This window comes from Xenopus laevis, chromosome 7S (assembly GCF_017654675.1).
Source record: "Xenopus laevis strain J_2021 chromosome 7S, Xenopus_laevis_v10.1, whole genome shotgun sequence".
NCBI lineage: Eukaryota > Metazoa > Chordata > Amphibia > Anura > Pipidae > Xenopus > Xenopus laevis.
This window is the reverse complement of record NC_054384.1, coordinates 2046872-2073905: the sequence shown is the minus strand read 5'-3', so window position 1 is coordinate 2073905 and position 27034 is coordinate 2046872. Positions and strand designations below refer to the sequence as shown.

Below are 27034 nucleotides of genomic sequence, written 5' to 3'. Positions count from 1 at the left end.
AGGATCTGTGCAGCCACTGGGACAGAATGTTCTGTTATACAGATAGCTAGAATCTCAGCTGCCATAAAGCAGGACAGCACTGCTGCTTACAATGGGGATCAGATAGGATCTGTGCAGCCCCTGGGACAGAATGTTCTGTTATACAGATAGCTAGAATCTCAGCTGCCATAAAGCAGGACAGGACTGCTGCTTACAATGGGGATCAGATAGGATCTGTGCAGCCACTGGGACAGAATGTTCTGTTATACAGATAGCTAGAATCTCAGCTGCCATAAAGCAGGACAGGACTGCTGCTTACAATGGGGATCAGATAGGATCTGTGCAGCCACTGGGACAGAATGTTCTGTTATACAGATAGCTAGAATCTCAGCTGCCATAAAGCAGGACAGGACTGCTGCTTACAATGGGGATCAGATAGGATCTGTGCAGCCACTGGGACAGAATGTTCTGTTATACAGATAGCTAGAATCTCAGCCATAAGTCACTACTGTTGTACAGTGAAGTTCAAAAGTGTCTATACAGTAATATAAATGATTTCCCCAAACCAATAAATAACATAATTTTCTGGCAAGAATACAGAAATATGTTGATTCAGAGGAAGGCAGAAAAAATACAAACGCAATACAAATGGGGAAGTTTACAAAACCTCTGTCCTTTAATTGCCCTGAGTGGCATCACAAAGTGTCATTTACTGATGCACCAAGAGGAGTTGTTTCTGCCCCACACCCGGCAACAGCGACTACTTTATAAACAATATGAACAAATATACAAATAGGTTTATAAGACTTGGCAAGGGGTAAATATAGCAACATTAATATATGATACATGATATATATTCTGCATACAGACAATATGTATAAATGGGCAGTTATTTGAGCCAATTCCACACACCCCCAGAATAACTCCCTGCCGGCCTTGGACTGTCAGTTTTGTGGGTAACTTTCTTACTGGAATGGCAGTCAGTCCTTTCAGTTAATTTCCTTAAACCAGCAATGAGGGGTTGGGCTTATCACAAAGTAGGTGGGGCTAATGAGGTTCATGGGTGTGTCTCTGCATAACAGGGTGTGGCCTATATAGAGTTTTCCACTAATCTGGAATGCTATAAGGAATGTTAGTGTAGATGCAATATGAAGAGCTGATTCCCAATGGTCTATGCTCATTCTCAGGAGAGAATTCAGTGCAAGATGTAGCAGCGACAGTATTCACTGCAGACCCCGGCCTCAGCAGCTACCCCCCCCCGGATTCAGCAGCGACCCCCGGCTTCAGCAGCGACCCCATAGCCAACGAATGTGCTTAATACGAAGGATACACAATATATTATACCATTACATAATAAGTGATATACATTTCTATTGTCATTAGAAATGCCCAACTTGTTGTTAAAGGGGAAAAATTATTTTTTGTAATAAAAGCTTCATCTCATGGAAATAAGACACTTTCTTATTATAATCAGAAAATGTTGTATCATTTCACCCTGCCCCAGCAGCCTGTCAGTCGGATGTTGATTGACAGGTCCGATACAGTGTCCTTCACAATAACCGACTCTGACACAGAGCTGCATGTAGAGAGACGGCTGGGGACACAGTAGAGAATTTGTAATTGATTATATTTAGAAAGTTTCTTATTTCCATGAGTCTGAGAATTTCATCTTTAATATAGCAACTCTTTAAGCTTTAATTCCTATCATCCCGTAGGCAGCAGAAGGCTTTCGGGAGAGGGGGTCTTTAACAACTATTGCATTACCAACAACACAAGTATCTTCCTTTTCTGTCACTTTGGGACCCCTCGGCCAAGCCCTGTGTGCATGGGAATAGTCAAAACTAACAGAGATACAATAATAAATACAAAGCTTGTATAAAACCAAGGACTGGCGCAAGTCCCGTCTCATGAATCCAGACTCGTAACTTCCATGAGCTCACAACTCCCAGTGACCTATGGTTTCTTCCGGGAAGATCTGCTGCCTGATACGGATTTCAGCCTGCGTTTCCGTGAGTGCCTCTGTTGGCGACTCCTGCTATGAAGCCCTTGTGGCCAGTGGGAATCCCCTCGGAGTATTCCTGCAAGATACGAGCACCCCGTGTTACTCTCTGTATATGGTTAAGAAGTGCCATGAGTTGGGTCAGGGAGTTGCCATATGAACAGGCACGAGGAGCGGAACAGCCATTATGTAACAGCAAAACTGACAGCAAGTTAAAAGATTCATGAGTCGGACTTTAAGAACGACTGACTTTGCTCTCAATACATATTCCTGGTGGGTAAGGGAACAAGAATACCCAAAGCAAACGCACACAGATATGGGGAGAACACACTTCTCTGGCTGGAATTGAACCTAGGACCTCGATGCATTAAATGATATTAGACACATTACAAATAACCATAATGTTTGGCTCTCGTGTACTTACTTGTCTCACAGTGGGGCCCATCCCAGCCACGACAGTCGCACCGGTAGCTGCCCTGGCGCAGAATACAAACGCCATCATTCATGCACGGATTGGGCTTACACAGGTTCACCGGGGATTTGGCATCTGGAACATGGAGATATGTCGGTATGAAACATGTTCTGGAATCTCAAAGTGACCTGCAGGTTTATAATGTACTGGGCACCAGATAGGATTGCCACCTCACTCCTTTAAAACCGAACACATTTGAAATCCACAACCTGCATGTCTAATTAGCAATTCATTTAGATGCACGCTGCAGACTGAACTGATTTATGTGCAGTTAAATCAATTGCTAATTAGCCATACACAGTACCTGAGTAAACAGCTCTAGAAGCTCTCTCAGTTTGTTTAGGATAGCAGCTGCCATATTAGCTTGCTGTGACATCACTTCCTTTCTGAGTCTCTTCCTGCTCACTCATAACTCTGGGCTCAGATTACAGCAGGAAGGAGGAGAGGAGCAAACCGAGCATGCTCAAGCCCTAGCCCTGGAGGTTTAAGCTGAAAACAGTTAGTCTGATACAGAAGCCCATGAGTACACAATAGAAGGAAAGAAATGTGCTGTTTCTTTTGACAGAGGACTCAGAGCAACATTACTTTGAGGGTTTACTGGTGTATTTATATAGACCTTTCTGATAAAGCTTACTTGATTTTCGCCTTTCCTTCTCCTTTAATGGGGTGAGGTGACAAGCCTAGCACCAGACCAGGTAACTAAGGGCAGTGCTCATAGGGGCTGAGAAGCACCAGATAAATGATTTTTACCTTCACACACTCTCTGTACAACTGAATCCTCATAGTGCCCCAGAGACTCATAGGATGGGACACTGATCAGGAACTTCTCGGACCCAGCCAGGCGCAGCAAGGAGTTCCTTTGGATGTTCCCTATACCAATGACATATACCATGATGCCATTATCCCGCAATTTCTGTGCAGGGACGGCCGCATCTTCTGCTCCTCTTCCATCCGTGATCACGACGACAGCCTTGTTCACCCCAGGCCGCGCCCCCTTTTGCACAGTCATGACATCATTGTAGACACGGAGTAGGGCACTTCCGGTGGACGCAGATCCGCCCATATAGGACGCACGGCCAATCCCTTGCAGGAGGCTTGAGCCCGAGTCATGGGTGTCTAGTCCAAAGACTGTCTCAGGGCGACTGCTGTAAGTGACCAGGCCAATCTGGGTGACGTCACGATTAATATCAAACTGAAGGGAGACCATTGTGACAAAGTTCTTCAGTCTATTAAACTTCTCCTGTCCTACAGCAGTGGAAGCGTCCAGCACGAAGGCAAGATCTAATGGCTGGGCCTGGCAACCTGTGGGGATAAAAGCCAGAGGGATAACCAGCAGTGCAAGACTGAGTAATGGAACTCTCCAGAAACCCATAGAAACAGGACCCACTAGTTAACTAATATCATTCTTCTTCTCTCCTCCCTTCTGTTTATCATCTAATTTATCCCTCATCTGCTCCCTCTCTCTCTCTGCTGTTTTGTCTTATATTCTTATTGTATTTTTCTCCTTCTGTCCCTTTTTATTCCACCCAACTGGTCTTCATTTTCATCTCTCTTCTTTCCCCTTCTTCTCTCTCCTTCTGTCTCTCATCCCCTCTCCTTTCCTATTCTCCCCAACTGTTTGGCCTTACTCTCCCCCATCCTCCCTCTTCTCTCCCCTTCTATATTTCTCCTCTCCCCCATTTGTCTCTCTGCTCCCTAACCCCCTTTCCCTTCTCTCCTTCTGTCTCTCATCCCCTCTCCTTTCCTTTTCTCCCCCAACTGTTTGGCCTTACTCTCCCCCATCCTCCCTCTTCTCTCTCCTTCTATATTTCTCCTCTCCCCCATTTGTCTCTCTACTCCCTAACCCCCTTTCCCATCTCTCCTTCTGTCTCTCATCCCCTCTCCTTTCCTTTTATTCTCCCCCAACTGTTTGGCCTTACTCTCCCCCATCCTCCTTCTTCTCTCCCCTTCTATATTTCTCCTCTCCCCCATTTGTCTCTCTACTCCCTAACCCCCTTTCCCTTCTCTCCTTCTGTCTCTCATCCCCTCTCCTTTCCTTTTATTCTCCCCCAACTGTTTGGCCTTACTCTCCCCCATCCTCCCTCTTCTCTCCCCTTTTATATTTCTCCTCTCCCCCATTTGTCTCTCTACTCCCTAACCCCCTTTCCCTTCTCTCCTTCTGTCTCTCATCCCCTCTCCTTTCCTTTTCTCCCCCAACTGTTTGGCCTTACTCTCCCCCATCCTCCCTCTTCTCTCCCCTTCTATATTTCTCCTCTCCCCCATTTGTCTCTCTACTCCCTAACCCCCTTTCCCTTCTCTCCTTCTGTCTCTCATCCCCTCTCCTTTCCTTTTCTCTCCCAACTGTTTGGCCTTACTCTCCCCCATCCTCCCTCTTCTCTCCCCTTCTATATTTCTCCTCTCCCCCATTTGTCTCTCTACTCCCTAACCCCCTTTCCCATCTCTCCTTCTCTCTCTCATCCCCTCTCCTTTCCTTTTCTCCCCCAACTGTTTGGCCTTACTCTCCCCCATCCTCCCTCTTCTCTCCCCTTCTATATTTCTCCTCTCCCCCATTTGTCTCTCTACTCCCTAACCCCCTTTCCCATCTCTCCTTCTGTCTCTCATCCCCTCTCCTTTCCTTTTATTCTCCCCCAACTGTTTGGCCTTACTCTCCCCCATCCTCCTTCTTCTCTCCCCTTCTATATTTCTCCTCTCCCCCATTTGTCTCTCTACTCCCTAACCCCCTTTCCCTTCTCTCCTTCTGTCTCTCATCCCCTCTCCTTTCCTTTTATTCTCCCCCAACTGTTTGGCCTTACTCTCCCCCATCCTCCCTCTTCTCTCCCCTTTTATATTTCTCCTCTCCCCCATTTGTCTCTCTACTCCCTAACCCCCTTTCCCTTCTCTCCTTCTGTCTCTCATCCCCTCTCCTTTCCTTTTCTCCCCCAACTGTTTGGCCTTACTCTCCCCCATCCTCCCTCTTCTCTCCCCTTCTATATTTCTCCTCTCCCCCATTTGTCTCTCTACTCCCTAACCCCCTTTCCCTTCTCTACTTCTGTCTCTCATCCCCTCTCCTTTCCTTTTCTCTCCCAACTGTTTGGCCTTACTCTCCCCCATCCTCCCTCTTCTCTCCCCTTCTATATTTCTCCTCTCCCCCATTTGTCTCTCTACTCCCTAACCCCCTTTCCCATCTCTCCTTCTCTCTCTCATCCCCTCTCCTTTCCTTTTCTCTCCCAACTGTTTGGCCTTACTCTCCCCCATCCTCCCTCTTCTCTCCCCTTCTATATTTCTCCTCTCCCCCATTTGTCTCTCTACTCCCTAACCCCCTTTCCCTTCTCTCCTTCTGTGTCTCATCCCCTTTCCTTTTCTACTCTCCTCCATTCTCCATCTGCTCCTCAGTTATTAGGTAACTTGAGGTGGGGAGCCCTAAAGTTCAGCTATTACAGATTCTGAGCATGCTAATAGAGATTTTGCTGGTGGCCATGCTAAAGAGCACAACATCAATATGCTGTCATTGAACACAAACATGCTATACAGTAATTGGACAACTCAAGGTGGAGCTTAGGTTATGGGAGGAAAGTGCTGAAAATGAAGGTCCATTGGCTTGGAAGACTAGCTGGCACCAGGAGCAGCAGATATGACTCATTTTAATTTTCTTCTCAAGCCCCATCAGCATGAGATTGAGAAATCTACAAAGCCCAATAATTGACTTGGGCAATTGGGATACCTAGAATATTTAATTTCCACTGGTCAATGAATGTAAGACCTAACCCCGCACCCCACCACTGCTACAAATTTTGTCCAATGGGTTCTATGAATAAAACAAACCACACCCTCAGTTGTGCCTGATCAAGTCATAATGTACTTGGCCAAACCTCCAGTTAGTCACAACCACTCCCCCATTTGTGAAAGCTCCACCTCATTTCCAAAGCTAAAACCTGGGCTGTTGGTTAGGTACGTAGGCCACATAAGAAGATTGTGTATGTTACTATTGGGAGAAGGTCGCACCTTGCACGTCGATGCTGCAGATCCTCTTCTGAAGCTGAGGCAGCTGGTTGAATAGTTGTTGGGGATTTGAGTACGTGACCAAATTCAGGGGGTTCCCTACTATTTCTGCCATTTCACCTTTGTTGGAGTCACTAGTCACCCCTATAAGAAAGACCTCCTGATCACGTGCATAGGTTGCCGGCCCAGTCACTGAGTCTTGAGACTTGGATCCTGTCAGAAGCACCACAAGACGTGGGAGATCATCACGGACGTCGGAGAAAACTGGGGTGCTCTTAAAGCCGTACTGAGTGACATAGCGCAGAGCTTTACCGGTGAAGAGCCCACCTCCCATAAAACGCATGTTATCTATGTGTTTCAGGAGCTCCGCCATGCTCTGATATTCACCGATTTTCACCACCATTTGCACTTCGTTACTGTACTGCGCCACGCCAACGTTGAGTGGGGACTCGTCAGAAAGTGACGCTTGGATAAATCGTTTCAGGAAAGATTTGTGTTGCATGAAAGCTTCCAGGGACGTTGTATCGGAACTGTCCACAAGGAACAGAAGGTCAATGTTACACTCCAGGCTGAGCTGAGGAGCTGTTGAAAAAAAGGGGGTACAAATATGAACAAGAGACTGGGAAATTGCCACCTACCACTAGGGGGCATCCAACTTAATTCAAACTATACTTGGGAGCAGCCCTGTATGTAATAAGCATAAAGTCAATTTGGCAGGAGTTAAGCAAATGTAACATTAAACCTTGTAAAGGACTCTTACTGCACATACCGCACTCTGTATCTCCCCCAAATCCAGCTGGACAGACGCAGTGGTACTTATCCTGCCCCTCTGCTATACACGTCCCCCCATTCTTGCATGGCTGGGAATCACAGGGATCTGCCAGGGAAAAAACAAAATAACACATGCTTGTTTGTGTCGGATTTCATTGGAGGGTGACACAGAGGAGACATTGGGCATGGGAGCAGGACAGAAACAATAGGAAAGGACTGGAAGGGTGAATTGGGGGTACATTACCTGGGCACACTGTCCGGTGGCACTGAGCTTGATGCTTGTTATAGAATCGTCTCCAGCTTGAATAGAGAAAGAACAGAATGGATTATGTTCAGGGTGGTTATCCTTCTCCATGTTGACAGATAGAGATGCCTACTAACCATATTCTCTCCACTGTAGACTATTATCTCTCCAGAAGCAAAGAGACCACCAGGTATGCCCACCCACTATGTTCCCCTAAACCCTCTTAGGTGATCTCACTTTCTGTCCATTTAGATAATTACCCTTCACTACATGATTTGATATATTCCCTACTTTCATTTGCTTCCTCCTTCTCCACTAGTCTCCAGTCTCCCATACAGTTTTGGTGGGTCATGTCCAAGGTCATCCATCCATACTCTGGTGGACCATGTTTGTTAATCCATCCATACTTGGGGGGAAATGCTTATTTCTAAGGTTCCATACTCTCCTGGGCTATATCTTGGATTCTCTAATTGGCTGAGGGAGGGCAATTCTAGGGTTGTCAATCAATACATTTCTAAGGTTACCCACTTATACCATCCATGTGTAGATTCATTCCTTGGTTCTTCCGGACTCCCCTAGAAATACTGTTCCTCTATATTTCTTATGGAACACAAAACACCCTTTTATTGTTCAATTTTTAGATTTACAAAAACAAATCGTGTTCCACTGGGCATTCTTTCTACATCACAGCCTTCCGTCCTCCGCTTTTTGGACGAGATATTAGTTAGATTGTCTTTTGTTTCATCTCTTGGGGTAGATCATTTAATGGAAGAGATTTGTATTTTGTACCTGTAGAAGGGGCAGTGCCCAGGAAAGACAGTGCCCGGCCTGGCAGAGCCCTTCCAACACATATAGTTTCCTGTTAGTTCCTTGACAGTTTCCAGAGTCTTGCGGGTACAAGGAAAGGACTGGACGCTGCAGCCTGGGAATATAAGAGGTGCATCACTAGGAAGCTCAGTTCTATGTTTTTACCTTTAAAGCCATGAAACCCCACTAATTTAACATCCCTGAGGCCAACTCTTCATTAGCTTGGGCCCTGAGTATGGCACCAAACCCAATAATCCTTTCACAATCTAAACCCTGTGAAATTACCAGGTGGGACAGAGCTGCACAGAGAGGAATTGGTCAGGGAGGTGGCCAGGCCATTCACTGCATCGTCCACGTGTTCAGCAAACAGAACATGCGCTTCCTGCGGCTCACTGCTCAGCGCATGGAGCTCCTCCCACCTGTGCAGGAAACACAAGGAATAGGCGCCAGGTTGTGGGTATAGGGACATTTAGCCAACACAAAACGATAAAGGAACCCAAAAACACCAAACTCACTCCTATAGGTGTCTGCCAGACCTCATACCTAAAACCCAGTTTGTGGGATTAATTAATTCATTTTTCAAAATGACCTAATTTCCCAGACACGGGTGGCCAAGATTTTTGGTGTGATTCACTAAAGAGGAAATTGGGGGGCTGTTCTCTCCCTTAAGAAAAGGGGTATCATCCGGACTTTCAAAGCTTTAAGTGACTTGAGGCTAAACATTTGTGTGGGTTTAGTGTGAAAAAAACACGGGTAATAAGGCCCCAAAACAATACAGCATTGAATTGGAGACTAAAAATACTACATATTCATGTGCACCCTGTCAATTAGATCTTATTCCTAATGACTTATCTGGGGAATGAGAGGGACAATTAAATATTAAATGAGAGCAACCTTGGCCATCCAGACTCTAAACTCATTTGTTTACCTGGGAAACTTCACCCCAACAGTGAAAACCTCAATGTCCTCTCCTTTTATCTGGGCGGCCGGAAGCTTTATGTTCCCCTGGGACTTCCCGTCAGACACAATAATGAGGATCTTGGGCACAGAGGCCGGACGCCCCCCGGGGAAACCTTTCCACACAATGTATTTCAGAGCCAGACCAGTTTCTGTAGGGCCGCCCCTAGGTAGGAAAAATTAAAAAAAAGGCAAAATGTATTTAATATTGGAAAAACAGGAGATAAACAGTGCAGAACCCAGAGTCCCATGTCTGTATTATATATGGATATGAAGGGATTGTAAGGGATAATGTACAGGTATGGGATCCGTTATCCAGAAACCTGTTATCCAGAAAGCTCCAAATTACGGACTTCATTTTATCCAAATAATCCAAAATGTAACCATAAGATTCAGTTATGGGGTAACAAGAGTTAGAGAGGTGTAAGTAGAATATTCATTGGCCCTTGCTTATATTTTACTGCACATGGTGATGGTTTGGTACCTACTTAAACACAATGGACTTGATTTTCTCTTTAATGGCAGCTTTGGAGAAAGATGAATCGAGACGGAACTCAACCTGGGGAGCTCCACTGTATTGCATGGCCCCCACTCGTATCTGCAAAAAAATGTAAATAAAAAGGTCAGGCTATGCCCCTTATCCACCATGATACCTGTCATTTACATGGCAATAACTGTAAAATGTAGCATACCCTTAAAACTTAAACCATATATATATATATATATATATATATATATATATATATATATATATATATATATATATTGCTTGCCTTACACAGTATATTATGAGGGTATAGCTGATTGTGTGCCCAGAACATTCCTTCTCTGTATATTTGTATTTATACATATGGGAGGAGGTGCCATATTGATTCCCTTAGACAGTACAGTATGAGGGTATAGCTTATTGTGTGCCCAGAACATTCCTTCTCTGTATATTTGTATTTATACATATGGGAGGAGGTGCCATATTGATTCCCTTAGACAGTACAGTATGAGGGTATAGCTTATTGTGTGCCCAGAACATTCCTTCTCTGTATATTTGTATTTATACATATGGGAGGAGGGAGCTGCCATATTGATTCCCTTAGACAGTACAGTATGAGGGTATAGCTTATTGTGTGCCCAGAACATTCCTTCTCTGTATATTTGTATTTATACATATGGGAGGAGGAGATGCCATATTGATTCCCTTAGACAGTACAGTATGAGGGTATAGCTTATTGTGTGCCCAGAACATTCCTTCTCTGTATATTTGTATTTATACATATGGGAGGAGGAGGTGCCATATTGATTCCCTTAGACAGTACAGTATGAGGGTATAGCTTATTGTGTGCCCAGAACATTCCTTCTCTGTATATTTGTATTTATACATATGGGAGGAGGAGGTGCCATATTGATTCCCTTAGACAGTACAGTATGAGGGTATAGCTTATTGTGTGCCCAGAACATTCCTTCTCTGTATATTTGTATTTATACATATGGGAGGAGGAGGTGCCATATTGATTCCCTTAGACAGTACAGTATGAGGGTATAGCTTATTGTGTGCCCAGAACATTCCTTCTCTGTATATTTGTATTTATACATATGGGAGGAGGAGGTGCCATATTGATTCCCTTAGACAGTACAGTATGAGGGTATAGCTTATTGTGTGCCCAGAACATTCCTTCTCTGTATATTTGTATTTATACATATGGGAGGAGGAGGTGCCATATTGATTCCCATTGCAGTTAATAATGTGAATAGTCAGACAGTGTGTAGTTGAGGTGCAGAGGTTGGACAGGTTTAATCCCCGGCATTGTGAGAGATTAAGGGAGGAATGTTAATTCTTTCGCTGATATTTGTTTCTAACATGGTCTGAATCCTTTTCCTTTCAGCTGATCCCAGACTGTTAATTAACCTCTCGACTGACAGATTTGTACACGGAAGGTTTTGCTACAGTATAAATATTGTCGTTTCAGGTCACTGTTACAATAATTAAGCAACGATTCCTTTTGGAACCCGAGTCCTGGGAGAACTTACATTTATACATTGAGTGCTCTCTGCACATTTGCATCCATACACTTCAATGGGGTTTATGATTATTTCTGATTATTGCTGATCACAAGGAGATGTGTTTGGCCATTAAACCCAAATTCCCAGTGATGTTCTGTGTGTTCAGTAACTTTGGTCAATTCCTGCCGACTGGTCTATAGCTGGACAGGTGGGATCTAGTGTAAAGCTGTAGGCTTGGGGGTTGGATGTGGGGGGCCCTGTGTGAGCTGGAGGGCCACTGAAGACAAACAATTTGGGTGACACAAACACCAAGTCCAATAAGAGATCAGTAACCAGTTTACTTACCAGATCAGAGCCAATATCTAAGGCATCACATAACTTGGAGGCAAAATGCTTGGACCTCTCAAAACTACCCCTCCCGATGCTGTTGGAGCCGTCCAGTAGAATGAGAATGTCCAGTGGGGAAGAACATCGCATCCCTGGGGGCAGAGCAGTCAATGAAGAGGTTAAAGGAACATGACAGTGGACTCCAAACATGTCGAACATTGAGACTAAAGAAGGACTTCTATTTCCCTTACTCCTCCTCCCAAAGGAATTGTAGGAGAAGGAATATAATCAGACTCCGCCTCCCAGTGAACCCCTCTCCCGCCATAATGAATTACTCGCTAATAATGCCATTTATTCTACAAGTAAACCTACAAGAATGATCATAATAATTACAGCAATTTAAAATATTCCCAGAAATATTTCCAGAAATGTTAGCATTTTTCCGATTCGAAACAAAACTTGGGAAATGGGCCATTCGCCTCCAAAAAAACATGTGCGACGGGTCCCAGAGTATTGAATGAAATGGCTATTTTTTTTTTTTTTAGCATTCGGAGGAAGAAAAAGGCACTGGCCCCAAACAAGAGCAAATATTGAAGTTCTGCCTGAGAGTAAATGGCGCTGAGCTTATTGCGAGTCACGTAGGTACGACATGGATGTGGGTTTGTCTGCGTTAAAGAGGGACAAAGGGGGCTCAGCCACAAAAAGGTTTAGGCTGGGATTAACCTCCTCTGTGCTGGGGGTCCTACAAAACGTATTAGTGAGCTGAGTGATTGTTGCTGCAGGCAGTGGGGCTTGTGGGGACCTGCCTGGGAAGTAATTACAGATTCCTGGTGCCGACGTGATGCTCAGAGACTCATTACTGGGCTGCACCACAAGCTCAAACACCATTAGGAACAAAGCGTTTCCTTAAAAACAGAAAGCAATAACATTTTGGACAGAAAGCTATAAAAGTTTGGACCCATTAACAGACCTTTGATGTGGCAGCATTTCAGTAGAATTTATACAGAGCCCTGGCCAATGAATGTTGGAGGAGCCACACAGTAACCTGTGGGCAAGATGAATGGCTGGGGCTCATGTTTGCAGAAGGGGGGGATTTATGGCTTATGGACTTATCAGACCACCAAATGCTTTTGATCCAGCGCAGGTCCGGACTGGGATTCACAATAGGCTCTGGCATTCCAAGTACACAAAGGCCCAAGCAGCCCCCACCCGCCCAATAAATAGTGACTGTCTATGGCAATTTACAGCAGCCCCTCTGGCATTTACCAGAACCCACAGATTGCCAGTCCAGGCCTGATCCAGCGCTATATTTGGATTTTCGGATTACTAAATTAAAACAGGGAATCCGAATCAAATGGGGAAAGAAATATATATACAAAGGCCCTTGACGCTGCTCACCCTTTAAGACTCGTGGCCCGGGTGCTTTCTGCCCGAGACCCTGCACTGAGGTTCCGTAATCAATCGCGTCCACTCGCGTTCCCACAACATATCGCAATTGCTTAATAATACAATGTGATTTGAGTCTTACCCCATCCACGTTGTGACCCGGGTGCCGTCACCCTGAGTCTGTAAGGAGACGTGTACCAGTACACCCCACTTTGCAGCAGCGTAACTCCGGTATCCTTGATGAATCGCACACTCACGGATTATGGATAAAAGGTAAATCTTTATTTCAACATCCGATTAACAGAATCCATCGTCTGAGGTCTGACGCGTTTCGTGTCTACGCACTTCCTCAGAGACCTCAGTTCCCACAAGCATGCGTTTCATTTAAACACGTTTCATTCGTGAACATATTAAATATTCACATCCATTTAAAAAGCTTCCACATCAATTCATTAACAATTCAGTTAATCTGATCTCCTGCAATTTCTTCATAGAAATATCGATTTAATTCCATATAAATGTAAATATATACTATAATATTTCTAGATATATATATACCATGCTCTATGAGTTCATATAAATAGTTTCAACAATCCATATTCATTCCATAATCTCTTGTATCGCTATTAATACAATATTGTAACATTTAACCGTTAATTTGTAAAAATGGAAAACCGTGTAGCAATTCAGTTATAAGTTTGGTGTATGTATTTTAAAAGAAGCATTTTATATCAAATCTTAAATGTAACCCCTCCGGCTGTCTGGTAAGTACCTTATAAATCCACTTAACTTCCGTTCTTAATAATTTGGCAATGCAGATCCCCACCTCTAGGTCCTAAAGATTCTCTATACCCTGTACTGCTACCCATTTCATATCTCCGCCGTTACATTCCTTAAAGTGTCTCGAAACTGGGCTGTTCTCATTGCCAGATTTAATGCCATTGAGATGTTCTCTAATCCTGTTCTTAAGATTCCTAATGGTAAACCCAACAAATTGTTCCCGGCATTTCAAACAGGTTATCAGTAGGGATGTCCGAATTTGACCCGTTTCGTCAAAAATTTGCTGCCGGCATCCCTAGTTATCAGATAAGCCACAGCCTTAGTGTTGCAGTTTATATTAAAACGTATTAAATGGATGTGAATATTTAATATGTTCATGAATGAAACGTGTTTAAATGAAATTAATGCTTGTGGGAGCTGAGGTCTCTGAGGAAGTGCGTAGACACGAAACGCGTCAGACCTCAGACGCTGAATTCTGTTAGATTTACCTTTTATCCATAACCCGTGAATGTGTGATTCATCAAGGATACCGGAGTGCGCTGCTGCAAAGTGGGAGGACTTATGGAGCTACGTTATGTAGAGAACCCAAACTGGTCATTAGGGGATTTGGAATCTTTGCCCATTTCAGCCTACAGGGGGGCAGGCAGTTGTTCTGTCAATTAGTTTCCAAAAACATGGGCTCCCAGTACCTCTCCTCTGTTTATCACTCCCACTGGCGTTCCCTTCTGTAAATAATTCTGACATCTCTTCTCTGTACTTCTGAGCACCCCAATACACCCCAAACGGATGCAGTGAACAGAAGGGAGATCATAAAATGAAATACTCACGTCTTCCTGCTGCTGAAATCTTGTTGGCAGTCTCTGCGTTGACGTGAAGCTCTTGGACACACAGACATTGTAGGACTGGAGGACATAAAGCCAAAACATTGGGAAAAGCTTATTAGTATGACCCTTGGAATACCCAATATAAACTGGCACCAGAGGGAGGGGAAGGCTCTGCCACATGGAGTCCAATAATGTTTTCTCCCATTGATTGTAATGGGCCCCGAGTGCAATGATGGTCAAGCCACTCAAAGCACAACCAATATCTTCTGTATTTGCCCAGGTTTGCCAAGACAAAGAGACGTAGTTGTCCTTGTTTTCTGCATCTTGTTGCTCTGTTCCTAGGGCTCAAAAAGGAGGAGGGGTATCGTTCCTTCCCCTCATTCTGAACATTGGGAGGAGAACAGACTGAGAGGCCTCTCTCCTCCCAATATTCAAAATGAGGGAATGGGTATTTCCTTCATTCTTATTCCTAGGCTGCTCTACTCCAAAGGTTACGGAAGGAGAAGGGGTCTTGTTTCTAATAGTAAAGCTATACATGCTGAGAGCTCTGACGGGAGGGTGGGACCTCTATTATACAGGGGGGCAGGGCCGGCCTTAGGCCAATTGGACCAATTGGGCCCAATTGGGCCCCGCACCTCTGGGGGGCCCCGCACCACAGGGCAGCACAGATAATATTTCCCTCAGCACATGATGCTGCCTGGCCTGCCCCCAACTTTGAGAGTCCAGCCCATCCCCAAATCCATAGGTCTAGCCTGCCCCCAACTCTCATAGGCCCAGCTTTCCTCCAACCTTGATAGGCCCTGCCTGCCCCCAATCCAACCAAGCCTGCTCCCAAGCTGAATCGGCCCAGCCTGCCCCAAACTAATTGGCCCAGTCCACTCTCCTATTTCCTCCCTCTCTCTCTTACCCTGTGTGCCCCTATTATGTTACCTTGTCTGCCCCTTTCCTTTCTATTTTGTGCCTGTATGCCCTTATTTTCCTAAATACTTGGTGTGTCAGTAGCCAGCAACACTTTGTCTAGGGGCCCCGCCAACATGGTCCCAATTGGGCCCCACATGTGATAGGACCAGCCCTGCAGGGGGGCATGAAATTTGGCAGATTAGAGGATAGAGCTGCCATAGATGAGCACACATTTCATTCTATGCAACGAGCAGAAAGCACAATGAACATGGAGTGTCAGAAATTCCTTTATATTCCAGTAAGTATATTCCTTGTGCCCAGTTACATTTATACCTACCCTGGGAACTCAGGAACGCTAGGATCCCATTAACCCACGGCAGCCTCATTCTTGCAGCTGGTCTGAAACAAAGGATTGATAGGAGTTAATCAATAGCCAGGAATGCAGGCCAACATATGACTAAAATATAATATCTATGAGACAATAATATTTGGTGGAAAAGATAACACAGCAGGAAACTGCAACGTCCTTTGCTGGTTGCAAAACTGGGCAGATATAATTTGCACTTCTCATTATTCTATGTATATCCCTATATCTCTCTGTATTTGTGCACACTGCATCCTACTGTTAACCTTTGGGGTAAGAATAAACTAATGATCTGATTGGACACAGCTTGACTGAAAGGCCCTCCCACCTCATCAGTCACCATACTATGTTATCTAACCCAGTCTAACCCAGTCATGTATATTCATTTAAAGGGGAACTAGGCCACATTTACAGTTTTGAGTAACTGTCGTTGTTGTGTCAACTAATAATGATGTATGCTATTTTTAGGATATATATTTTATATTTGGTCCATGTGAAGTTTCAGACCAATATCTGTACAATGGAATTTGGTTGGTTAGACATATCTGGCAATGCACCATGACCAGTCAGGGCCGCCATTATTAATCACATGGCCCCATACAACAACATTTTCAGGGCCCAGCCAACTCAGGCCCCACCCTATATCCCGCCCAACCCACATCACAGTTAAAAGACCACACAGAAATTAGCGCTAAAAACTGTAAAAAAAAAAAAAACCCACAGGTTCTAAAAAGCCATTGATGGTCACGGTCCACCGTTTTTTAAACATCATTGGTGGTCAGGGCTCGGCTCTTTTCATGACTTCGGGTCTTTTTGCACCTTCGGGACTTCAAGTTCGGCTCTTTTTGTGACTTTGGGTCTTTTTGCGGCTTCAAGACTTCAAGTTCAGCTTTTTTCGTGACTTTGAGTCTTTTTGCACCTTCGGGACTTCAAGTTCGGCTCTTTTCGTGATTTCAGGTCTTTTCACAGCTTCAGGACTTCATATTGGACTCTTTTTGTGACTTCGGGTCTTTTCGCGGCTTGGGGACTTCAAGTTCGGCTCTTTCCGTGACTTTGTGTCTTTTTGCAGCTTCGGGACTTCGGCAGTTCGGAACTTCGGCTTTTTGGTTGTTCAGGACTTCCGAAGCCGGCAAGGGGGCCGGGCTATTTCAAAAATTGCAGCACAGCCGGGCTGCCCTTTAGGCCTGGGCCTGGTAGAGGAGTATCCCCTTGTGCCCCCCTCATGGTGGCCAGTGCATTATGACCAGTGCATCTTGGTTGGTGCATTATGGCCAGTGCATTATGGCCAGTGTATGTTGCATCAGCAGATGAGGAAGTTAAAAGGAAACCCAGTCCCTTTTCAGTTCCTGTTGTTCTGTTTGTGTTCTATACCCCAACAACTGGAACAGTAGACAGACATATTAGCTGTGGCCCCTTGTATGCTCTCTCCATCTGTTTGGCCCACAAGCTGATCAGTTAGAAAGCATGACTGTTTGGCCCACGTATGGCTCATTAAAGAGGGAGGACCTTGGGCTGAGGCAGAACCACCAACCACTGAACTTTTAAATTATGGGAAGAGAACCTCCAAATTGAGAAAAAGTGGCAAAATATTCTGAGTTGTTCTCAATACAAGCTCATGCCCCCTCTCTTGGTGCAGTTAGTAGCACCTTCCCCCATTGGCTGCTCTTCCTCCTCTCACAATGGTCAATCTCATCGGCCTGAGCAGAAGTCGCTGAAAACCTGATAACGTTTAATCTTCCAAGAAAGAATGAGCCCATTTTGCTCTCTGTTCCTGAGCCAAATCTATGGGCTTTCTCTGGGGGTACAAAGAGCCGAGGGGGAATTGTATGGAGGTTAAAAGTCTCCGAGTCATTTCAACACTGGCAGTTCCTTTCAGATAAGATCTTGTCTTGGCTTCCGCTTTCTCCCATAATCGCTCCCGCTCCACTGGTTCCAGACAGAGAGGTACTGAGCGGGGTCTCTGAATGAAGCAAACACAGTCGCACCTTGCTACCCAGTAAGCTCTTCAGCTCAGGACTCGCGTTACATAAAGCAAAATGCTTGGGTATCCTCAGTAACTTAGGTGCCAGGACCAAATGATAACTATCAGCAACAACAGGCTCCTTAGAGATATATGGGCCTCAGATCGTACACACACAGTTCCACCTTCAGAGGTTACAGGGCACTCCTTCAAAAAGACCCCCAGGGGGTGACCGAAAAACAAAACTCAAACAATTTAGGGAAGCCACTCACCTACTACTACAGAACTCCAACCTGGTTTTATTCAATGCTGGCTGCATCAAAACTACCCCCATCATTGGCCCAGGTCATGCCTCTTCCACCCAACATTTTCCTCTACCACAATCCCCCCTCTGCCTGTTTTGGAGGATTTAGGGTGCATTTAAAATCTTTTCAATGGGGACTGGGAAGTAAAATTAGGGTAAGAAAGACGCTGACTGGACTGTAAAAGTGACAAACAAGGAAATGCCCTAAAATGCCCAACAGATCTGCATGATTTACTGTAAAGAAAGATAAACACTGAATATAAAAGGCTGGGAAGGTTTGGGAAGATTTGGGAAGGTTTGGGAGGGCTTGGGTTGGCTTTGGATGGAGGAGAGCCTCTTGGAAAATTGAGCCCATGGGGTATCCATGGAATGTGTTTTATGGAGGCTTGTGGTTCTTACTAAGCAGTGGAAACTCCCGGGACTGGCACCTCCTTAGCAAACTCCTGTCCTGTCTTGTCAGTGTAATTGCTTTTTAAAGTAGAAGGATCTGAAAGCAACAGGGCCTGAGGGATGAAAGCTTGTCATGTTGTGGCTTTGCACATTCACACATTGTGTTCAGGGAGGAAACTTCACAATGAGTTTGTGTCTTTCTTTCATCTCGACAACAGCCGGAAAAGCAAATGTAGTCAGAGGAGCAGGTGTAATAGAGCAAAGGGCAGAGGTACAGCACAGAGTGCAGAGGCTACAGCTGAACATACACAGCAACATCCACTCATATGTCACCTCGGCACAGTTCTGCCACCCAAAGGCTGAACCAAATTGGGCAGATCGGATCGGTCGCATCCTACAGCAGGGACTATGATTTGCAAACCAGTATCAGGCTGGTACCAGTTGGGCACAGATATCTATACACTGACCAATAAGATGCCCACTTGGTCTGGAGACATCAAATTGTGCTCTGGATCCGCTGGGATTGCTTCAGACACAACTCCCCCTCACGGCCAAAATAATGCTGGAATTGTGCTAAAAGGAACCCCACATTCTGGGTAAAACATGGCGGATTACTTAAAAAATTCTACTTTGCCTGCTGTTCCTCCATAAGTTAATAGGAGCGTCTAATGGTTTCTATTGCTGGTAAAGGTGATGTAGTCCAAATGGCATCCCAGGTGATTGTGACGTCATTCTCGTATTAGGTCCATTCATGTAGAGGTTGATAAGATGAAATCTAAGGGGTTCTTCACCTTTCAGTAAACTGTTACTATGATGTAGAGAGGGATATTCTGAGACAATTTGTTATTGTTTTTTATATTTATTCTTATTTGTAGTTTTTGAGTTACTTCGCTTTTTATTCAGCAGCTCTCCAGTTTGCAATTGTATCCATCTGGTTGCTAGGGTCCAAATTCCCCTAGCAACCATGCATTGATTTGAATAAGAGAGTAGTTAACTCTGAAATCATCACAGAGGGCAGGCTTCAATGAGTAGGAGTAGAATTCAGGAGCCCAAAAGGTTTAAATAGTAAAAAAGTTTTTATTTCAAAAAACAAAAAGCCTTGCACGTTTCGTGTCACCAAGGGACACTTAATCATAGAGGGACTGGAATATGAATAGGAAAGATAGAAAATAAAAAGCAATAACAATACATTTGTAGCCTTACAGAGCTTTTGTTTTTTAGATGGGGTCAGTGACCCCCTATTTTAAAGCTGAAAGCAGGAGAAGAAGGCAACTAATACAAAAACTTTAAAAAAGGAAAAATGAAGACCAATTGAAAAGTTGGTTAGGACTGGTCATTCTATAACAAACTAAAAATGAACCTAAAGGTGAACCACCCCTTGAAGGCGCTCAGTAATTAGTATGACCTGTGCTGCTTGATTAGATTTGGGTGAGGGGTTACATTGTGTTGGGGTGACATCCCCTTAGAGTGCCCCTGAACCCTAACATAACCCTGAAGTTGCTCTGCTTACTGTTGTTTCATGGCCGCTGTGTGGGTTCTGGGATGGAGAGAGACTGATTCACAGCTCATTTAACCTGTTGGTAACGGATATTTCACACCCGACTGCTTTGTTAGACTGAGAATACACAGAAACCCTCCCATACAGATAAAAGGTAACTGAAGGCGAAAGAAGTTGCGCAGCAGCATGTCTCATACCGGAAATGCAGCAACTTTACCAATAATATTTCTTTCTTTTTAGCACATTTTTTTTAAAATATGTTTTTTTCCCTTCAATTGTCAGCTTTCCGCCTAGGCCACTACCAGTATCACCTGTTACTTAACAGAATGTTTTCTGCAGGAGGCAATTGGTTTAAAGGAAAAATAATCATTAAAACCAAATATCTGAATTGGTGGCTAAAATAATGAGTAATATTTAGTAAATTAAATACTTCTTCGGGTAATTCATTAATTATTGTCCCAGTGGCTGCACAGATCCTATCTGATCCCCATTGTAAGCAGCAGTCCTGTCCTGCTTTATGGCAGCTGAGATTCTAGCTATCTGTATAACAGAACATTCTGTCCCAATGGCTGCACAGATCCTATCTGATCCCCATTGTAAGCAGCAGTCCTGTCCTGCTTTATGGCAGCTGAGATTCTAGCTATCTGTATAACAGAACATTCTGTCCCAGTGGCTGCACAGATCCTATCTGATCCCCATTGTAAGCAGCAGTCCTGTCCTGCTTTATGGCAGCTAAGATTCTAGCTATCTGTATAACAGAACATTCTGTCCCAGTGGCTGTACAGATCCTATCTGATCCCCATTGTAAGCAGCAGTCCTGTCCTGCTTTATGGCAGCTGAGATTCTAGCTATCTGTATAACAGAACATTCTGTCCCAATGGCTGCACAGATCCTATCTGATCCCCATTGTAAGCAGCAGTCCTGTCCTGCTTTATGGCAGCTGAGATTCTAGCTATCTGTATAACAGAACATTCTGTCCCAGTGGCTGCACAGATCCTATCTGATCCCCATTGTAAGCAGCAGTCCTGTCCTGCTTTATGGCAGCTGAGATTCTAGCTATCTGTATAACAGAACATTCTGTCCCAATGGCTGCACAGATCCTATCTGATCCCCATTGTAAGCAGCAGTCCTGTCCTGCTTTATGGCAGCTGAGATTCTAGCTATCTGTATAACAGAACATTCTGTCCCAGTGGCTGCACAGATCCTATCTGATCCCCATTGTAAGCAGCAGTCCTGTCCTGCTTTATGGCAGCTAAGATTCTAGCTATCTGTATAACAGAACATTCTGTCCCAGTGGCTGTACAGATCCTATCTGATCCCCATTGTAAGCAGCAGTCCTGTCCTGTTTTATGGCAGCTGAGATTCTAGCTATCTGTATAACAGAACATTCTGTCCCAATGGCTGCACAGATCCTATCTGATCCCCATTGTAAGCAGCAGTCCTGTCCTGCTTTATGGCAGCTGAGATTCTAGCTATCTGTATAACAGAACATTCTGTCCCAGTGGCTGCACAGATCCTATCTGATCCCCATTGTAAGCAGCAGTCCTGTCCTGCTTTATGGCAGCTGAGATTCTAGCTATCTGTATAACAGAACATTCTGTCCCAGTGGCTGCACAGATCCTATCTGATCCCCATTGTAAGCAGCAGTCCTGTCCTGCTTTATGGCAGCTGAGATTCTAGCTATCTGTATAACAGAACATTCTGTCCCAGTGGCTGTACAGATCCTATCTGATCCCCATTGTAAGCAGCAGTCCTGTCCTGCTTTATGGCAGCTGAGATTCTAGCTATCTGTATAACAGAACATTCTGTCCCAATGGCTGCACAGATCCTATCTGATCCCCATTGTAAGCAGCAGTCCTGTCCTGCTTTATGGCAGCTGAGATTCTAGCTATCTGTATAACAGAACATTCTGTCCCAGTGGCTGCACAGATCCTATCTGATCCCCATTGTAAGCAGCAGTCCTGTCCTGCTTTATGGCAGCTGAGATTCTAGCTATCTGTATAACAGAACATTCTGTCCCAATGGCTGCACAGATCCTATCTGATCCCCATTGTAAGCAGCAGTCCTGTCCTGCTTTATGGCAGCTGAGATTCTAGCTATCTGTATAACAGAACATTCTGTCCCAGTGGCTGCACAGATCCTATCTGATCCCCATTGTAAGCAGCAGTCCTGTCCTGCTTTATGGCAGCTAAGATTCTAGCTATCTGTATAACAGAACATTCTGTCCCAGTGGCTGTACAGATCCTATCTGATCCCCATTGTAAGCAGCAGTCCTGTCCTGTTTTATGGCAGCTGAGATTCTAGCTATCTGTATAACAGAACATTCTGTCCCAATGGCTGCACAGATCCTATCTGATCCCCATTGTAAGCAGCAGTCCTGTCCTGCTTTATGGCAGCTGAGATTCTAGCTATCTGTATAACAGAACATTCTGTCCCAGTGGCTGCACAGATCCTATCTGATCCCCATTGTAAGCAGCAGTCCTGTCCTGCTTTATGGCAGCTGAGATTCTAGCTATCTGTATAACAGAACATTCTGTCCCAGTGGCTGCACAGATCCTATCTGATCCCCATTGTAAGCAGCAGTCCTGTCCTGCTTTATGGCAGCTGAGATTCTAGCTATCTGTATAACAGAACATTCTGTCCCAGTGGCTGCACAGATCCTATCTGATCCCCATTGTAAGCAGCAGTCCTGTCCTGCTTTATGGCAGCTGAGATTCTAGCTATCTGTATAACAGAACATTCTGTCCCAGTGGCTGCACAGATCCTATCTGATCCCCATTGTAAGCAGCAGTCCTGTCCTGCTTTATGGCAGCTGAGATTCTAGCTATCTGTATAACAGAGCATTCTGTCCCAGTGGCTGCACAGATCCTATCTGATCCCCATTGTAAGCAGCAGTCCTGTCCTGCTTTATGGCAGCTGAGATTCTAGCTATCTGTATAACAGAACATTCTGTCCCAGTGGCTGCACAGATCCTATCTGATCCCCATTGGAAGTCCTGTCTTGCTTTTTGGCTGAGATAACTGCTGCTGTTGGTGGCCACCCAGGGGCAAAATTATTCATGCTGATTTGGTTCCTTCAGATAGAGTTTGCACCTATCTGACTGTGTATGGGCCTTCCCCATAGGTATATCTGATAGATATCTGGTCAAAAATCAGGCATTGGCTCATTGATGTGAGGACAGGCCTGCATAGCCACCCATGATGAAGTGAGCAACAGGGGCCATGGTATTAGCCCAATTTGGCCCACAACATTGGTGGCTGAATTGGTCAAAGATCTACTCACCAAATGGGAGGATCTTATCTTGTATGCTCGGTTTTAGACTTGAGTAAGATTGGGTTGTCTCTAAGACATGCATAATCTCTAGCATGGTAGAAAAAAGACAGAGCCAATCCCTGACCACTACTTGGCTGGGGTTAAACCCCCTGAGGTGAATGAAGAGACAACAAAATGAAACCCCAGTGACAGAAGGCAACCCCTGCCTAGCGGCCATGCACAGGTGATACTACTATGGAAAGAAGTCTCGGAAGGTCATAGGGAGAAATTAATTTGAGCCATTGCCCCGGGCAGAGCAAAGAATGAAACAGAGAATTCTGCCCACAATCAATTTTTGCTCTCAGCCCTGAGCCCATGTTACACGGGAATCACACTAACAGGTAAAGGTGCCATAGACAATATTCAATGAGTGTTCGGCCAGAGACGAGACGACTGATATCGGCAGAAGACTTGGATATTGGTCGGCTTGTTAATAGGCCACTGTTACTGCTCAATCATCAGATACAGGTAGATTTCTATTGGTTCTATTGTATATCTGACAATTCAGCTCTACATGTGTCTGTATTAAATACACTATATTTCCTGTGACCAGGATGGTAATTGTTACGTCTGTGGCCTCTTTCTACACACCCCATAGTGATATATAGAGTTAATTTGCAGAAAGACTCAGAGAGAGAAGCAGATTCTGATGAGACAGATATTTTCTAAATAAACAAATAAGACCTCATTGGAATCCCAGGTTATAAGAGAAAGGTCAGACTTACTGAGCCCGTGATTCCATAGAGATGAGCATTAAATATGGAATGTTTAAAGGCAAAGTATATCCCCCACACTGTGTGTTAGGAAACGCTTTAGTTTACCTTTAACTTTACAATATGTTGGTAGATGCGCCATAGCTCATAACAAAGTTACAGATATATTGGGGTGTCACGCTGCTATAGTTCCAGGGGTACCCAGGGTACAAATAAGCACTCACCCCAAATCTCCCCCTAACTGACCTTCAGACTGGGCCCCCTCAGCTCATAACAAGGTTACAGATATATAGAAACATTGGGGTAACAGTCATCCTGCTATATTTCCAGGGGTACCCAATGCACAAATAAGTAGTCACCCCAAATCTCCCCCTAACTGGCCTTCAAGCTGGGCCCCCTTAGCTCATAACAAGGTTACAGATATATAGAAACATTGGGGTGTCACCCTGCTATAGTTCCAGGGGTACCCAGGGTACAAATAAGCACTCACCCCAATTCTCCCCCTAACTGACCTTCAGACTGGGCCCCCTTAGCTCATAACAAGGTTACAGATATATAGAAACATTGGGGTGTCACCCTGCTATAGTTCCAGGGGTACCCAGGGCACAAATAAGCACTCACCCCAAATCTCCCCCTAACTGGCCTTCAGACTGGGCCCCCTTAGCTCATAACAAGGTTACAGATATATAGAAACACTGGGGTGACCATATAAAGGCACAAGGCTGCAGGCTGAGTTATACAGGGAACTCTGAGTATCACTCATGTATTATAAGGGTAATGTACCCCCTACTGTAAATGATAAGGATATTAGAAGTCACTGAGGGGTTGTTCTGTGACCATATAAAGGCACAAGGCTGCAGGCTGAGTTATACAGGGAACTCTGAGTATCACTCATGTATTATAAGGGATAATGTACCCCCTACTGTAAATGATAAGGATATTAGAAGTCACTGAGGGGTTGTTCTGTGACCATATAAAGACACAAGGCTGCAGGCTGAGTTATACAGGGAACTCTGAGTATCACTCATGTATTATAAGGGATAATGTACCCCCTACTGTAAATGATAAGGATATCACCCGGCACACTGTCTGAACTTTTTGTGGATAGTAGATAATATATTTGACGGTGAAGTCTCTTCAGGTCCCTTTCTGTATGACAGTGCTATAAAGAACATGTTGACACAGCAGGTACCAATAGGATAACAGCCTAACCCTAACCAAACATTTTCCCATTCAGACTCTGTATCTTGTATAGGGGGGGGGGGACAAGGACTCAGTTTGTCCTGGAATGAACAGTAAGTGTCACTTACCTTGAAGGCAGTAGTTTCAGTTCAATGTGAGAATGAACAGGGTGAAGATAAGGTGCCAGTTAAAAGATTCAGTAGGTACTTGATGACTCAGCAGTTCCCAGGGTCAGTAGGTTTTAGATAAATTTCCAGTTTTCCGCAGTGTTGGGCAGTTTAACAATTTCCAGGATCCACAAGTAATGGAGAACGTTCCAGTTCCCAGTATTAGCAGCTTCTATGAGATGTTCCAGTATCTGGGATCAGCAGCTGGTGAATAATGTTCTGGTCTCCAGAATCAGCAAGTGCTGGACAGAATTCCCAGGATCAGGAATATCGGTTCATTCCCAGTATCAGTAAGTGATGGATGACATTCCAGTTCTCCGGATCACACAGGTGTTGGATAACATTCCAGTTCCCAGAATCAGCTGGTGGTTGATAACGTCCCTCTCTCCAGGATTAGCAGGTGCCACTTAAACACCCCGTCCCCAAGATCAGCAGCTATTTGGTGCCACAGCCGTTGTGCAGAATTAGTGGGCGCTGGAAAAGGTGCCAGGGATCAACAAACACTTGATAATAAGCTGAACATTCCTGGGCAGGGAGAGGAAGGGAATGTGAGTGGTTTGGGCACCAGGTGGTGCCACGGGGAGAAGACGTCAGTGCCCAGGGGATGGAGAACTCCTCAGGGATCGACTTGAGCTCAGACTGGATCCTTCTCACCATTAGCTGCACTGCTGCTAAGGAGGGGGTAGGTGGGGGCTAAGGAGGGGGTAGGTGGGGACTGGGGAGGGATCAGTTTTCAGCACAAGGTGTCAGGTCTCCAGGTGCAGCGAGAAAAAAAAATGGCTCAACCTGGAGGCTAAAATATCAACTGGGCAGAAGCAGAGACACAAAGCCAATAAAATACCCCCCACCCTTCCCCTTTCATAATTCCCTGCAGAATTCCTCTGGGTTAGTTCTAGAGCAATCAGCGCATTCCTCGGAGCTAATGAATAACATTACTAACACTCTAATTGTTTGGAAATTCCTCCTGTACAGAAGCCTCCCAACTAAGATATAATTAATCCTTATTGGAGGCAAAAACCAGCCTATTGGATTTATTTAATGTTTATATGATTTTCCAGTAGGGGCACATTTACTTAGCTCGAGTGAAGGATCAGAATGAAAAATACTTAGAATTTCAAAGTATTTTTGTGGCTACTTCGACCATCGAATTGGCTACTTAGAAATTCGACTACGAATCAAACGATTTGAACTAAAAATCATTCGACTATTCGACCATTCGATAGTACTGTCTCTTTAAAAAAAACTTTGACTACCTACTTCACCACCTAAAACCTACTGAGCACCAATGTTAGACTATGGGGAAGGTCCCCATAGGCTTTCTAAGTAATTTCTGATGGAAGGAAAATCGTTCGATCGATGGATTAAAATCCTTCGAATCGTTCGATTGAACGATTTTTCATTCCATCGTTCGATCAAACGAATTGTGGTAAATCCTTTGACGTCGAAGGATTTAAATTCGATGGTCGAATATCGAGGGTTAATTAACCCTCGATATTCGCCCCATAGTAAATGGTATGAAGATCCAAATTACGGAAAAATCAGTTATTTAGAAAACCCAAGGTCCCGAGCATTTTGAATAACAGGTCCTATACCTGTACTACCAATAAAATGATATCCTCAGATGTTGTGTTGCCTGCACTGGAGGAGATGAGGAGGCTCATTTTTTAAAGGTCGAATTTCGAATTCATGTGAATTTTTTTTAATTCAAATATACTCACAATTCGA

The 27034-nt window shown here is 44.6% G+C and overlaps 1 protein-coding gene across 1 annotated transcript; it reads right to left on the bottom strand.

The window, feature by feature from the left end:
• Nucleotides 1–632: 632 nt before the first annotated feature.
• On the bottom strand, nt 633–25335 carry vwa2.S (von Willebrand factor A domain containing 2 S homeolog; the record flags this gene model as incomplete). Its single annotated transcript, NM_001093583.1, is given in 14 exon segments — nt 633–2057; nt 2403–2525; nt 3201–3752; nt 6432–7010; nt 7198–7305; nt 7444–7499; nt 8233–8365; nt 8536–8669; nt 9179–9373; nt 9696–9805; nt 11548–11681; nt 14523–14597; nt 15757–15818; nt 25271–25335. Coding segments are annotated over 13 exon segments (2373 nt in total). The 3' UTR covers nt 633–1932.
• Nucleotides 25336–27034: the final 1699 nt, after the last annotated feature.